The sequence below is a fragment of the Vombatus ursinus genome, unplaced genomic scaffold (assembly GCF_900497805.2).
Source record: "Vombatus ursinus unplaced genomic scaffold, bare-nosed wombat genome assembly UNPS02014770.1, whole genome shotgun sequence".
NCBI lineage: Eukaryota > Metazoa > Chordata > Mammalia > Diprotodontia > Vombatidae > Vombatus > Vombatus ursinus.
In genome coordinates this window covers 24,955,718-24,971,912 of record NW_020954548.1, presented here as the reverse complement: position 1 = coordinate 24,971,912, position 16,195 = coordinate 24,955,718, and the positions used below count along the sequence as shown (strand labels likewise).

At 35.4% G+C, this 16,195-nt stretch overlaps 1 protein-coding gene across 1 annotated transcript in view; it reads right to left on the bottom strand.

Annotated features, from left to right (window-relative positions):
* The window catches only part of ERMP1 (endoplasmic reticulum metallopeptidase 1), a 48,309-nt gene that overhangs the window by 19,621 nt on the left and 12,493 nt on the right, over nucleotides 1-16,195 (bottom strand). Inside the window, exons 4-7 of the mRNA XM_027862774.1 lie at nucleotides 14,888-14,993; nucleotides 5,918-6,064; nucleotides 2,870-2,962; nucleotides 450-662 (exon numbers count right to left, since the gene is read on the bottom strand). Of these exons, the coding sequence (XP_027718575.1) occupies nucleotides 450-662; nucleotides 2,870-2,962; nucleotides 5,918-6,064; nucleotides 14,888-14,993 (559 nt within the window). The remainder of the gene's footprint in view (nucleotides 1-449; nucleotides 663-2,869; nucleotides 2,963-5,917; nucleotides 6,065-14,887; nucleotides 14,994-16,195) is intronic.

Below are 16,195 nucleotides of genomic sequence, written 5' to 3'. Positions count from 1 at the left end.
ATCCATCCATCCATCCATCCATCCATCCATCCATCCATCCATCCATCCATCCATCCATCTCAACTTGGGAGTCACCTGAGCCATAAAGAAGCTAAGTGACTTTCCTAGGATCACAGATTTGATCACAGTACCCTAAATCCTAGGATCACAGGCAAGACTGAACCTAAGTCTCCTTAATTCCAAGACCAATACCCTAACCATTATGCAACCCCTACTTTTTGACTTGGTACAAAAATGCACAAATTCCTATTTCACTCAGATTAAAAGACAATACTTTGAGAGCTATGAATACTCTAATGAACAAAGGTGTGTAGAACAACAGACTACTTGTGGAAGTCTTTCTTAGGACCACACATAATATAGAGTTTTTCCATAACTTAATGCAAAGATAAAGATTTGCCTCATAAAAATTCCATTGCCCTGTATTTATACTGAAGATATAAACTTACCCTTCTGTTTGGGCTTCAAGAATTTTTTGCCCAAATATAGGACAACAGCTACTACCACCATGGAGTTAATTATTGAGCCAACACGAGCTGGATAGGCTACGACAAACAAGCCAAGCACATCAAAAAAGACCATGTTTCCATGTCGATACTCAAAGGAAGAAGCTAGCCTATCAGATGTAGCTAAATATTTAAGCACAGCTAAAATGTTGTCACCTACAGGAAAAAGCAGATATAAACAGCACATCATTTTAATGTACTATATACAATTATTCTATACATATTTTGAAACAGAAATAACTAAGCTATGGGAGTCAATTGATCTTCAATCATGTTTTAAGTAAAAAAAAATAGAAATATTTCTCTTCTCTTCTTCCTATTTTTCTTTTTCCTTTCACAATCACATTCACTGAAATAGACTGTCTAAGTCCCCTGCTTCCATTTCCTGTCCATTCATTCTGTCCTTGATTTCATTCTTGCCAGTCTCTTGAACTACAACTTCAAAAAGTTTCCATGACCACCATCTAGGCAAGTCATATCATTTAAAGCTAGAAAAGAATAGTTCACCCATCATCAATTTTATGGATGACTCTGTTTGCTTCACTTTACTCACTGGTCGCCCCCTTCCCTCCAAAGTCACACTTTCCACGAAATGTCACAGCCGTCCACTATCCCACTTCAGCCAAAGTAGATACTGCAAAAAACATACACTGAGGTGTGCCCACCTCACTTGGCTTTACCAAGTGGAGAATTACTCATCCCTAATTCTATCTATAATATCCAACTGTCCATAGGCTGCCACTAGGAATAAACTATTGGTGTATCTAGATGGCCTCATAACTCTTAGGCAATCATGTGACTCTTCCCTTACAGTGTCTGATATAACCTAGCTAGGACCTGCATCTCACCATGGATCATCCAGTCTTATCCTAGGAAAGTCCAGTTCCCTAGTGGGACCCACAAGGAAATCAACCTCCCTGGTTTCTGGAGACCAGTTATGTCTATTACCATCCTACACCAGCAAAACTGCCTAGAATGAACATGATAAAGTTCATGCTGTGGTGGGCAGCCATGTGGCATGGGAGATAGAACACTGGACTGAAGAATCAGGAACACCTTAAGTGAAATCCTGCCTTGGACACTTTAGCTGTGTGAAACTGAGCACGTCACTTGACCTAAGTCTCAGTGTTCTCATCTGTAAAATGGGGATAGTGACATCACCTACTTCACAGGGTTGTTGTGAGGATCAAAAGAGATAATGTATATAACACATTAAAGTGCTATATAAATGCTGGCTATCACCATTATTATTTCTAATAACTGCCTAATAACGTAGCTACTGGCTCCATCTATCTCTGGACGTAAAGATTAAGTCATTAAGTGACCTAAATGTGTTTCTCCTCTCCCTCTTTAGGGCACTATGGAATAAAACTGTTCTGAAAAATCTTTTTAAAGTTTTTAATTGTTAGGAAATTGTTAGGAAAAATTGTTAGCAAAACATAAAAGGAATAAAAAGGTTCCCTTTTATTCCCACTGGAACAGACTGCTCTTTGTTTACTAGTTCAGAAAACAAAGGGACTGAAGAAGGTTCAATTCCTCTTGGGCAAATGAAGTTCTTTCTCTTACACAAATATATAAACACTGGTATTCAAGAGTTGCTCCTACAAACCCCATCAGAAGGCTTCACTGCCAAAATCATAAAAGTATCTCCTCCCAGGTGAAAAGGCATTCTTATACTTATCAACAATAACTCAGAATTTTTTCTCAAAGAAAAAGGTGTCTCAATCATGGTTAGATAGAGTTGAAATATTACCATTTTTACGACCTTCAGCTACATTATGGGGTTAGGCTTTTCTAGGCTGCCCAAACACCTAGTCATCATTGACAATGTTTTTTCTATTAGAAAATATATTCTGCAGTCTAAAAAACCAACTAACAGAAGCAGAACATGTCTGGTTAGTGAGCAGAAGAAACTACCTGTGTAGATAAAAAGTGCATATTTGAATATACTGTTCTATTTGTTTTCACCTGGCATGATTCCTGCTTAGTCAGTTCCCTAAACATAATAAGCCCAGATGAGCTATGCATGAGATATTACTGCTAACATATAAAACAAATATATTTTTAATATGATAATTTTAAGTAAAAGCTAAAAAAGTTACAAAAATTCTAAAAGTCATAGAAATTATAGTTTCTAAGAAACATAATGGACAATACTAACCCAGATAGATGAAAATTTTTGAGTAGAGATCAGCATTAACAATTGTCTTCGAAGCAAATAGCCTATGGCCTCATTAGATACATTCAAGTTCAAGAAGCACATAAATAGTGCCTCCAGAAGAAATTACTCTAATATTAAAAAGTACACAACTTTGGGAAACAACTATATCTACACATATTGCTAGTGAAAATCTAATACTAACCTGCTCTCTGAATCGAATCGGTGAGAATTCTGTCTGATGTATCATACCTGGTATGATAAATATAGCCATTCTCAATAAAAGCCAAATCTATTCCTAAGAAATGAGAAGGAAAACATAAACACAGCAATTTATAGGTTAATATTATTTTTATTAAGTACATAAAAGTTAAACTTCTAAAAAACAGCCTTACTTATATCTGTTCATTTCACATATGCTCTTTTTAGTCCCCCAAAATTGTACCTTTCTGTCCAGAACCAAAAAGCAAGTTTCGAACAATTTATAAACGGGGCTGCTCATTTAGGCACAGAAGAAATAAACAAAATTTCAAAGACCCTATCATCCATATCACGACCTGGTAGATTTGACATTTGGGGGAGACAAAAATTAGCTAAAGTAAGCAAAAGTTACCAGTTTGCCTGACTCAAAAAAAAATTATAATTACCTTCACACAATTTGAGATTTATTTACTTTTACTCATTTGAAAAGCAAAACTATTAAAGGATAAAGCCTACTCTCACTTCAGTCTAAATTACTTTTAACAATCACATCATAAAATTGTCCTCCTCCTGACAAGCTGATGATTATTTCCAAAATAAAGGAAGTCCATAATTGAATATGCCAATTTTTAAGCAATGCTTGAAAATAGTTTGATTTCTCTTCACCATTACCTCTCTTGGTTCTCCCTCTGACCTAACCCCTCCTGGCTGTCTTACTGTTCCTCACATATGATACTCAAGATCCCACCTCCAGATCTTTGTCTAGATTGTCTGTCCTAAAAATCATTCCCTCTTTACCTCAGTTTTTTAGAAATCCTATTTTCCTTTAAAACTCAGCTCAAGAACCAGCCACCCCAATCCTCTCCCCACCTAGCTCCCTCACGTCCAAAATTACTTAATTTTGTCTAAACTTATGTGTGTTAGATGCAGTGGACAGTGCTGGACCTTGAATCAGGAAGACCCAAGTTCAAAATCAGTCCCAGACACATACTATGTCACCCTGGGCAAGTCACTTATAATCTGCCTGCCTCTGTTTCCTCAAATGTAAAATGGGTATAATAGTAGCAACTGTCTCCTAAGATTGATGGAAGGATCAAATCAGATAAGGTTTGTTGTTTGTAAGGCATTCTGCAAACCTTAAAGTGCTGCATAAATTTGCTACCTATCACTGTTAACTTATTGTAACTCCAGACAGCAACTACTTCTCATTTTTGTCTGTATACGCTTTCGTCTCAGTACAGTGCCTTGTACATAGTAGGCCTTATGCTTGAATGACTGATGCTGACTGATGAGTATTACATAGTGATTAAATCTCAACAATTTGGTTAATCAGGTAGATAATTTGCATTACTGTACTATTTATATATAAAGGAAATCTGAGAGTCTGTGATCTAATCACAAGAGAGCAGACTAAAATTCATATATTGGAGTATAAAATCTCTCAGGAAATATTAGTAAAAACCTAAACATGCACATTTTTATCATTAGTCAATCAATTCTAAAAGGAACTATAGACATCATCAAGGCACAAGAATGACCATCCAATGGTTTACCAAGAGAAGGAGACAAACTTATGACATAAAAAGATGAGGGATTTCGAACGTCCATCCTCCATCCTCTAGTTAGACACTAACCCAGAATGAGCTCTCTAGCAAGGAGCACAATATGAGAGAAAGGACACTGGATTTCATAGAACCTAAGTTTGCATCTTAGATCTATATAAAATAACAACAACAACAATAACATTTATATAGTGCCTACTACGTGCCACGCACGGTGCTAAGTGCTTTACAAACATTATCTTTTTTGATCCTCACAACAACCCTGAAACGTAGATGCTATTTTCACATATGAAGAAAAAGAGAAAACAGATGTGAAGTGACTAGCCCAGAGTCACACAGCTTCTAAGTGCCTCATAAAAGATCACATTTGAACTCAGATCTTCCAGACACCAACCCAGAGCTCTATTCACTGGGCCACCAGCTTGCCCCTATGTGCACCCTTGGGAAAATTGCTTCACCTGTCTGGGATCCAATTCATTTGTCTCTAATGTCCTCTTCTGGCTCTAAATCCCAATCTCATTTCTTGACAGTAATGTGTCTGAAGGCTGCCTAATTTCCCACTATTTTGTTATAGAAATAAAATAACATGGAAGTAAGCAATGCATTTTCAATAATGACAATTTTTTTACCCTTAAATAATCCTCTAGAAAATAATAAATGTTAATGGAAGAGTATAATTCGCTTAAAATAACTGATTTTACAAATAGCTTTGAGGAATCTCTCTTTCACCAAGGTACACTTAGACAAACCATTATCATTTAACATATACAAATTTTAAAGGCCAGATGATCTCTTAAGTTTCCCTCTAAACTATTTCTCAGAGACTAAAAATGGTTTAAAAAATATGCTGCAGTTTTCATTAATAAAAGCTGAAGACAAAAATAAAATAAATTACAGCCTCAGGCAACTTCCATTCATACGAAGATTATTCTGCCCTCCCAAGGACATAAAGACAAAATAATAGATTAAGTGTCAAATTGTCTTAGAGGCTCAATGGTAGGTGCCACTGTTACTCGGAGCTGCAACCCCCTCATAGAACAGAAAACAAACACAAAGGGCTAGACTTGATAACCTCTTAAGTTCACTTCCAACCCTGATTGTGATTGGATTCAATGTGGCAAATATTACAGCTTTCATTCATGCAAAAGTCTGGCACAAGAATTTACTATCACAGGCTACGAGACCTAAGTTCAAATTTTGAGCCTATTTCTTTAGCTATAAAATGGAGATAATAATAGCACCTATCTCACAGGAGTGCTATAAGGATAAAATGAGGTAATATTTGTAGAGCACTTTGCAAATCTTAAATCCTAATATAAGTGCTAGCTATTATCAAAAGTTTGCATGCTGTTATGCAAAAGACTGCCAAAGACATAAAAAAACAGAACTATTTAAGAAGTTATGAGGAACTATTGAAATTTTATATTCTTATAACAACATTTACACAAAATTGTTGATAACATAACATAACATAACATAACACAACATACCTGGAATGCTGCCAAAATCCCTGTAGATGCGAAAGTCTGTATCTGAAGGAATAATTCCACTTTGAAAAACCTCCTGAGCAACCACTGAGGCAAAAGGGTGCTTTGCTGCTAAAACATATGCTTGGACCAACCAAGGATTTTCAGGACCTGCAAGGAAACATCAGGATATAATTAACAAGATCCAGTCAGCATTACCTTCCACAAAACGAGACAGAAGACTACTGAACTTCATAGGAAACAAAAAACTTGGTTAAGAAAAGAAAAACTGAACTCACTGGACCCGATTTATGGAAGCATTTTATTCAGTTGCACGGTGCTTCTGTAAAGCATCAATCTATAACTATGGCTAATACTCAAGCGATGGTTTGATAATATTACAAGTAGAATGCTGGTAGGTACAGAATTACCCCAGACAGTCCCCAGCAGACAAACACATTGTGAATGACCTATACATATAAACAGGGTGCCAAGGAGTCCCAGTCCAATGCTCCAGATCCTGCTTTTTTTTTTTATGTCCAAGTCAGAATGGGAGAAAATTATCTACAGAGACACTTTCTCTTAAAGAAAGGTAGAATATTAAGCTGAGATGCCCAGGATCACCTACTTCTGCCCGCTCAAAAACCCTGCCAGGAAAACCACACCAAGAGGATGGGGGAGAAGAGAGAAATGGAAAAGGGAAAGGAATTCCTAACATACTAACTAGCATTTCTGAATGCATTTTCCTACAAAAACAATGCTATAAATAAACAGCAATTAGATATAAGTGAAACAGTACTTAAGTACTCTATTTCTTGCTCAAGAAGGTTTAACAGATTTTTATGCATTATACTCAAAATGCTGTCCCTTTTTTTTAAAGATTGGGTCTCCTTAACCTACCCAGGATGAAAATTCAGGAGCTATACATAGGCCCAGTTCATAATCTGATAGGCCTGGGAGCTCTAACCTATAACATTTCTGTTTAATGCCAAACTAAGTGTAGACCCCTAATTGGTTTAACTCACTGCAGCTCAGAATTCTCAAGCTCAAGAGATCCACCAGCCTTGGCCTCTTCAGTAGCTAGGATTTCAGGCATGCATCACCAGACCAGGTCTTGTAACCACCATTTATAACAATATTTTTATAGCAACGTTTTAAAAATGTGTTCCAAATTACAATTTCAAAAAAAAAAAACTATGGAGTATAACCAGTAAGCTTGAGATGAAACGAATGCTACTAAGCTGCAACTTGTTATCTTATCTGATATGGTGCTATGCAAATAATTTAAGATAAAAAAGTAATAAAGTAAGTTTAATAATCATTGTTGACAGTTAAATTTAAACTAATATTGAGCCAGGAAACTGAAAAATTCAAGTCCCTACTTTTAAAGTGCCACTTCCAGACTTCTCTAAAGGAAAACAAATGAAACATTTAAGACTGAATATCTAACAAGAGAGAAAAGTAATAAATAAAATACTAAACTGGGGAAAAGGAAAGAACAGATACACAAAGTAGCAAAATGCTGATACTCCTCTTCTCTCCAGATTTATAGAGATATAAAAATAAACAACAACAAAAAAAAAAAGACTAGCTATATATCACTCTGTTCTCCATCTAATGTATCACCAGGCAATCTCCCAATAATATAGCAGAATTCCCTCTGCATCTGTTCTGACATACACCTAATTATTTTTAAAGTAGTTGAGAAAGATATCAGCCTAAAACTGCATAGGTCACAGTGCAGAGTTAAGTATTTCTTTCCATGAAAAGGAATAATATGAATAACTGACATTTATAAGTTACAAGAGATTTAACTCACAAAATCTCATTTAATGTTAAATTTTATAATTATTATCCCCATTTTACAAATGAGAAAACTAAAGCTCAAAAAGGTTAGCAGCTCACATCTATATAAAACTTCAAAGATTAAAAACAAAGCACTTTCCTCACCATCTGATGAGGTAGGACAGGATTAGGGACAGGTCCTGTGATTCACTGGTATAGGGAACTCTCAGGAGAAGAAACTCTCTCAACGCAGATTCTCCAAGCTATCTATATAGCCTTAAGCAATTGCCTAGAGCAGGGAGTGATTCCACTCCCTGCACCTGGAAACTAGGAAGGTCTGGCTTTAAGACTATTCTCCATCTACAACACTGAACTCCTTCTCCACAAGTATATTTAAGTTCAGAGGTATAAACAAGTTCAGAGAGGTAAATTGTAACTTGGGCAGGGTAAGAGGACCATGGATGGAGAGCTAGAAGGGACCTTGATGTCATCCAATCCAAACCCTCCCCATTTTACAGATTAGGAAACTCAGAATCAGAAGGGTTCAGAAACTTACCCATAACCTCAAGGTGTCAAACAGCAAAGCTAAGATTCACAACCAAATGCTGCCATCTTTCCACTGTCCCCCACTGCCTCTAGCACAGTAAAAAAAGACACAGAAAGCCAGGAGTCAAATCCAGGCTTATTTGTTTTTTTGTTCTAACTATGACGCTCTTTTCACCATTGCAGCCTTGAAGGTGGGAGTCAGAGGGGGGTAGGAGGTCAAGTGAAAGGAAAACTTCCCTCTCTTCCTCCTCTCTATGCTTAGAAACTTGCTATTTGTTTTACAAACAATTTTGATCATCTAATCTATTATTAATTCACTTATGTTTTCTTTCTGTACTTCACATAATTCTTACATAATCATTTTTATCTTAAAATCTAGGATAAATATGAAAAAGCCATCAAATTTTTTATTTTAATTTAAAATATTTTAATACTTTAAGAATATGAAACATATTCCTTTCCTCAATGCAGATTACAAATTCTTTTATTCCTTATCAGACTGTTTCCCACAGCCAATATGGTGATGAGCCCTTCTGAAATCAGCCGGGCTGGTCCTCAGAATACAGACAGTCTGTCAGCAGACTTACACTCCAGGCCTCACTGGTATAGTCTTTAAGAACCCAGAGTCACCTTTACACAAATAAGACCTTGGAGGAAAGCCCTAGTGGAAAAAGACTTAAAGACAAAAGATTCCTTGGATTCCCAATACTATGTATAAGTTTCACAAGCTGTTTTTTTTATTTCAGTAATACTATATTTACTGCAATAGTCTAGCATGTCTATAAGTACGGGCACTCAAGGAGTCTTTCTGGCCCACACAGGCTCTGTATAATGTTAATTCCCATCAATAATTTATTGACCACCACTGGATTTAACCAACATATGTACAGGTACTTGACAAGGGAAACCTATCCTGTCACATAACCTTGAACAAGTGACTTGACTCTTCCAGTTATCAGTTTCCTCACCAGTAAAACTAGAGGGCTGGAACAGATCATTGCTAAGATCCTGCTCATCTCTAATATACAATGATCTCTGATTCTTCACCTAAGAGGCTTTAAATATTTGCCCTGAGACAACCCTTAAGAGTCCCCTGGTACCCTCATCACAGGAAGAAGCCAAGACACAGCTCCTTGTAAAAGGCAAGAATAGTGTTAGACTTTTTCCCAAATGTAAGCACAACTGAATCACTGATTAAAAAAGGAAATATTTGAAGAGATTAAGATAGTCTTTAGATATTTTGTGTAGAAAACAAATACTTTTTACGTTCAAGAATGTCACCTTGGACAAGTTACTTCCATCTCTTACAGGCTTCAGTTTCCTTATCTATAAAATTAGAAGTTAGGACTAGTTGTCTTCTAAGAGCTTTTCTAGCTTTAAATCTATGATTTTATGCCATTGGAGGAAATTAATTACATAGCATTGACATTCTTACTGTAAGTGAAACCAGAATATATAAAGAAATTGCAGCCTAATAGGACAGATGACAGATTGTTTTAGAAGAGGCAAGACAGAGCTAGTGTCACTATGCAATCAAAGATATCAAGGAACAACATTTCATGAGAAACCCGTTACTCTCACCTTGCAGTATTTATAAGGAATATAAGCAAAAAGATCACAATGAAGATAACTGATGTACCAAAACTGTGCAGGATGAGAAAGTAGCAGAAGTTACAAAGCACGATACTCCAAATTAAATCGTCATATATTCTAACGCACAATGAATATAAAATTAGAATAACAGGAAAAAACAATTAGAAAAGATAGTTTAAGATTATGAAATATAAGAGATACACATTTGCCAAATTATGGAAAGGATACTTTACAAAAAGAGACCATTCATTGAGGGGGGGAGAAGCCCAGAGACTGGGGGGGGGGGGGGAGAGAAAGACAGAAAGAGAGAGAGAGAGAGAGAGAGAGAGAATACGTGTATGTGCACACCCACAGAAAGAGAAGGGGAGTGGGGGGAACATACCATTACTAGACCTCAAACTATGTTAGGAAGCAGCAGTCATCAAAATTATCTGATAATGGTTAAAAGACAGAGAAGTAAATCAGTGGGACAGACTTGATAAAGAAACAACAGAAACTGCCCCAAAACGCCTAGTGTTTGATAACTCAAAGAATTTAAATTACTTGGGGAAGAGCTTTCTTTCAGTTAACAGTTGCTGGATAAACTAGAAAGCACTCTGAAAGAAATTAGGTTCAGACCAATGGCTTACACATTAAGCTCAAAATGGAGACACAATCTAAATGAAAAGGTCACACCATCAAAAAAATTGGAAGACAACAAGATCAAGTACCTTTCACAGCTATGGATGGGGGAAAAGAAATCTTAACCAAACAGTCTATATAGGTCATAAAAGATAAAATTAAAATGTTTCTGTAGGAATAAAATAAATGATAGAATTAGGAAAGAAACTGTCAAGTGAGAAAATATTTTTATCAAATATCATTGATAAAAGTTTGATACCCAAAATATACAGAAATTGACACAAATATTTCATAAAAGCCAATCCCCATTAAACGAGTGGTCAAAAGATAGGAATGAACAGTTTTCAAAAGAATCACAAATTGTATGAAAAAAAATGCTAGGGAAGGTAGCCTTGCCATTCCAGAACTTAAATTGTATTATAAAGCAGCAATAATTAAAACTACTTGGTACTGGCTAAGGAATAGAGTTGTGGATCAGTGGAATAGGTTAGGTATGCAAGACACAATAGTCAATGACTATAGTAATCTACTAAACCCAAAGACTCCAGCTTCTGGAATAAGAACTCACTATTTGACAAAAACTGCTGGGAAAACTGGAAAAGAATACGGCATAAGTTAGGCACAGACCAAAATCCTACACCCTATACCAAAAAAAAGTCAAAATGTGTACATGATTTAGATATAAAGACTAGGGGCAGCTAGGTGGCGTAGTAGATAGAGCTCTGGCCTTGGAGTCAGGAGGCCCTGAGTTCAAATCCAGCCTCAGACACATAACACTTACTAACTGAGTGACTCTGAGCAAGTCACTTAACCCCAATTGCCTCATCAAAAAAAAAAAAAAAAAAGCAAAAAAAAAATTGAATAATAATAGATATAAAGACTGACACCATAAGCAAACTAAGAGAGCAAGGAATAGTTTATCTGTCAGATTTATGGAGAACAGAAAAATTTATGACCAAACAAGAGATAGATAACATTATGAAATGTAAAATGGATAATTGAAAAGTTTTTGCACAAACAAAGCCAGTGCAAACAAGATTATTAGGAGGGAAGCAGAAAACTGAGAAAGAATTTTTACAATCAGTATCTCAGATAAGGGCCTCATTTCTAATATATAGAGAACTAAATCAAATTTATAAGAATACAAGTCATTCCCCAATTAATAAATGGTCAAAGGATATGAACAGGCAATTTCCAGATGAAAAAATTAAAGCTATCTATAGTCATATGAAAAAATGCTCTAAATCACTATTGATTAGAGAAATGCAAATCAAAACAACTCTGAGGTACCACATCACACTATATTAGATTGGCCAACATGACAAAACAGGACAATGATTAATGTTGGAGAATATGTGGGGAAATTGGAACATTAATGCATTGTTGGTGGAGTTGTGAAATGATCCAACCATTCTGAAGAGCAATTTGGAACTATGCTCAAAGGGCTACAAAAGTGTGCATACCCTTTGACCTAACAATACCACTTTTAGGGTTTTATCTCAAAGAGATCATAAAAATAGGAAAAGGACCCACATGTACAAAAATATTTGTAGCAGCTCTTTCTGTGCTGGCAAAGAATTGGAAATTGAGGGGATGCCCATCAACTAGGGAATGGCTAAACAAAATGTGGTACATGAATGTAATGGAGTACTACTGTGATGTAAGAAATGATGAGCGAGCAGACCAGAAAAATCTGGAAAGACTTGTGTGGATGGATGCTGAGTGAAGTGAGCAGAACCAGGAGAGCAGTAACAGCCACACTGTGCAATGACTAACTTTATTAGACTTAGCTTTTCTCAGCATTGCAAGGATCTAAGACATCTCCAAAAGTCTCATGATGGGAAATCCTATCCACATCCAGATAAAGAACTATGGAGTTTGAATGCAGATCAAAGCATACTATTTGCTCTTTTTTTTCTTCTCTGTTTTATTTTATTTCCTTTTTCTGGTGGTTCATCCTTTTGGTTCTAATTCTTCTTTACAACATGACTAATGTGAAAATATGTTTAATAGGAATGCACATGTAAAGCCTATCTCAGATTGCACGCCATCTTGGGGAGTGAGGCAGGGAGGGAGGGGGAGAAAATTTAAAACTCAAAAGCCTATGAAAGTGATTGTTGAAAATTAAAATAAATTAATTTTTAAAAACTTAAAAAATAAAAAATAAATAATAAATAAAAAAGAATCACAAATTACAAATGACCACATGAATACATGCTCTAAATCTCTCATAAAAGAAATGCCAATTAAAATAACTGAGGTTTCACCTCACCTCACATTCTCAAATTGGCAAGGATTAAAAAAAAAAAAGTGAAACATCAATGTTGAAGGAGCTAGGGGAAGGCATTGAGGGACGGTTGGTGCTTAGTTCCACCATTCAGGGTTTCAAATTGTATAATACATATGTAACAAGACTAGCTTTAATAAAAATAAAAAGAAAGAAGGTTTGATATTCCAGTGGATATCACTTCTTTACATTCACACAACTGAATGAAACAAACAACAAAGTGCCACTGTATTTATTTAGAGCTGGAAGGGTTCTCATAAGTCATCCAATCGAACCTCTTCATTTTACAGAAAGCATTTAGGATCCAGAGAAGGAAGAAAGGAGGCTTAAGTACCTACTATGTGTCAGGTACTCTGCTAAGCATTTTACAAATATTATCTCATTTGATCCTTAAAATAACCCTGGGAGGTAAGTACTTTTATTATCCCATTTTATAGTTGAGGAAAACTCAGGCACAGAGGTTAAGTGACCTGCCCAGGACAGTGAATTCATGGTGTTCACTTAAGAGAATTCACATGGCATTTTGGAACCAAGGTGGCACAATCGAGAGAATATGGGTATGGAATCAGTGAAGAGTTATGGGCAAGATTTAAAGTTAGCTCTTCCTGACTCTAGGCCCAGCACACTACCCACTGTGTCATCTATCTAACAAAATACCATGGTAAAGGGCTGCCATTCTTAGAGTACCACAACCTCTAGAGAATTAAAACATAAGGTTTCCAAAGAACAATGAAGAGATAATGGATGGGCATAAATAAACCAAAGCAAAAACGCTTGTACACAAGTAGTGACATAAAAGTTGTCAACAAAGAGATGTATGATTCAAAAAAGATGACAATTTTAGAAAACAAAACTGAACAATCTATTGATAAAATTCCAAAGGAAAAAAATCCCAGGCCCAGAGAGAGACTTACAAGTAATTCTATCACACATTCAAATAACAATTAATCCAAATATTACATAAACTATAAAAATAGAAAACAAAGCATCTTACCAAACTCCTAAAATAAATATGGTCCTTCTACTCAAACCCAGGAGAGGTAGAGAAAAAAATAATGGACCAATATCTCTAATGAATACTGACACAATAATATTAAATATTAGCAAAGAGGTTACAACAACATATTCAAAAGATTATCCACTACGATTAAGAAAATGAAGTGGGATGGTTATGCAGAAAAACAAGAGAAAACAGTTTGATACCCAATCTACTACACTGGTCCACATAATGTTCAAAGATGCAATGGAAGGACTTCAGCATGTTGCATTACCACACTGTGAAAGAATCAGGGAAAACACTGACAAGCATTTCACAAAATGAGATGGTATGGGTCAATTATGATCTGTATCATTAAAGTAGCTAACTTCAATGAGATTGTTAGACTCACTGAACTACTAAAATGTGATTTTAATCAATGGTGTTTTTTTAAGTACACATTTCCAAGTTTTTGCAAAATCAAATAATTCTCATAATATAAATGATCTAATCTTTCCTTTCCTTCTTCAAAATTTCCAGAAATGTAAAATCTCTAGTCACAAGCCATTATGGAAACTGGTAATAATGGACAAATTAAGACAAGATTACAATATCTGCTATAAGGTTAAGAATTCTGTAAACTGGAGTAGCATTAAGTATATTGGCCCTGATCGTGGAATATTTATACAGTTTTATAATATTAATAAATTGAAAAGAAATATGAAATAATGCTTTGCTTAAATGTTATTGGTTTTATATGCTTCTTAAAAATAGTACTGGGGCAGCTAGGTGGCACAGTGGATAGAGCACTAGCCCTGAATTCAGGAGGACCCGAGTTCAAATCCGGCCTCAGACACTTGACACTTACTAATTGTGAGACCCTGAGCAAGTCACTTAACCCCATTGCCTAGCCCCCCACCAAAAAAAACAGTACTGAATAAATTCAACTATAAAATTAAATTCCTAAATATCTGGATAGATGCCAATTTTTAAAATTCATAACATTTTTTATAATCTGAATGTTATACACATGAATTCTTAATATTTTTACAGCAGTAGTATGCTTTCAGGAGACACCCTAGCCATAATTTTCAAACTCTAAAAAAAAACCATTTATTTCCATATAAGGATTAAATTCAAAAGAAATAGTTCAACTAAAATGCAAAATGCCTGATCATATACATACCTGTCTGGAATACAAGCTCTTTTCCTCCAACACCAGCTGCTTCCAGGTTAATAAATGCTCGAATTAAGTTAGCCCAGGGGTGCTGAGTAATGAAGCCATGACTGGCCTTAATGAAAAATATGGAAAAAAAAAAACAAATTAAGTTGTGTTCTAAGACACCATCACATCTTACTCACTGTATGGAAAGAACTTCCCTAATGAAGAACTGGAAACACAAAATGCATTTTCTCAAAAGTAATAACTAACGAAGAACAAATTTATCTAGGATTCAGTGTGCTACAGTAGAAAAAACAGTAAATGATTAGGAGTCTTTAGTTCAAGGTTCTAGTCTACTCCCTATCATCTAACAAACAATGTGAACATTAGCAAGCTTTAATGTGAGAGCTTCAATTTTATCTTCTATGAAATGGGAATAATATCTGCTTGTCTGCCTCATATAATTACTGTAAGGATGTGTGACTCTGACTCTTAAACTCTGGGAAAGATAAACTGAGTGAAAGTATACTAATAACCCAATTGATCAACTTCTTTAGGTCTCAGTACCACCATTGAAGCTAGGGGGTTACCTCTCTCCCAACCCTATCCCAGGACAAAGAACAATGGGAGATAAAAAGAAATAGATGCCAAAATAAAGAAGTGGAGGAAGAAAGAAAAAATAGGGAGGTGCATATGTTAGGAAGTATCATCAATTTCTGGAGGGCACTACTATCACAAGTTGCCTACAACCTAGCCTGTTAACTTAAAAAAAAAAAATCTGCTACAAGACTATGACCAGTGAGAATGGAAAAAATATTAAGCAACTCTTCAAATCAAGAGCCATAGGGAAACTATTATGTCATGAACTTTATAACATGTTTAATAACAAAAATTAGTATCTAACACCAGTTTTTAAAAATCAATCATAAAATCCTAAGAGTTGAATGGAACCTTAGATATTTAATCCAACCCCCTCATTTCACAGACAGGGAAACTGAAGCTGAGATACAATCCTATTTTAAAATCACTATCTAAAGAAATATTTCAATGATTTGTTTCTTAAATCTAATCATCTTCATGTCATATGAAACACTCTAATCCCTACTTTCTGTTTTAAAAGTTTATATTTTCACAAATTGCTTTTGTAAAAAGGAACAAACGTTATTTTTAGATGTTATTTTATTTTAAAACCTTTCTCTGGCCATCATTCCCCTGTAAGTGTCTACCTATTAAAATGTTAAGAAACTTGAGGGTAAAAACTTTTCTCTTTTGTGCTTGTATTCCCAGTTTAGCACAGAGCCTGGCATAGTAACCACTTAATAAATGCTTTTT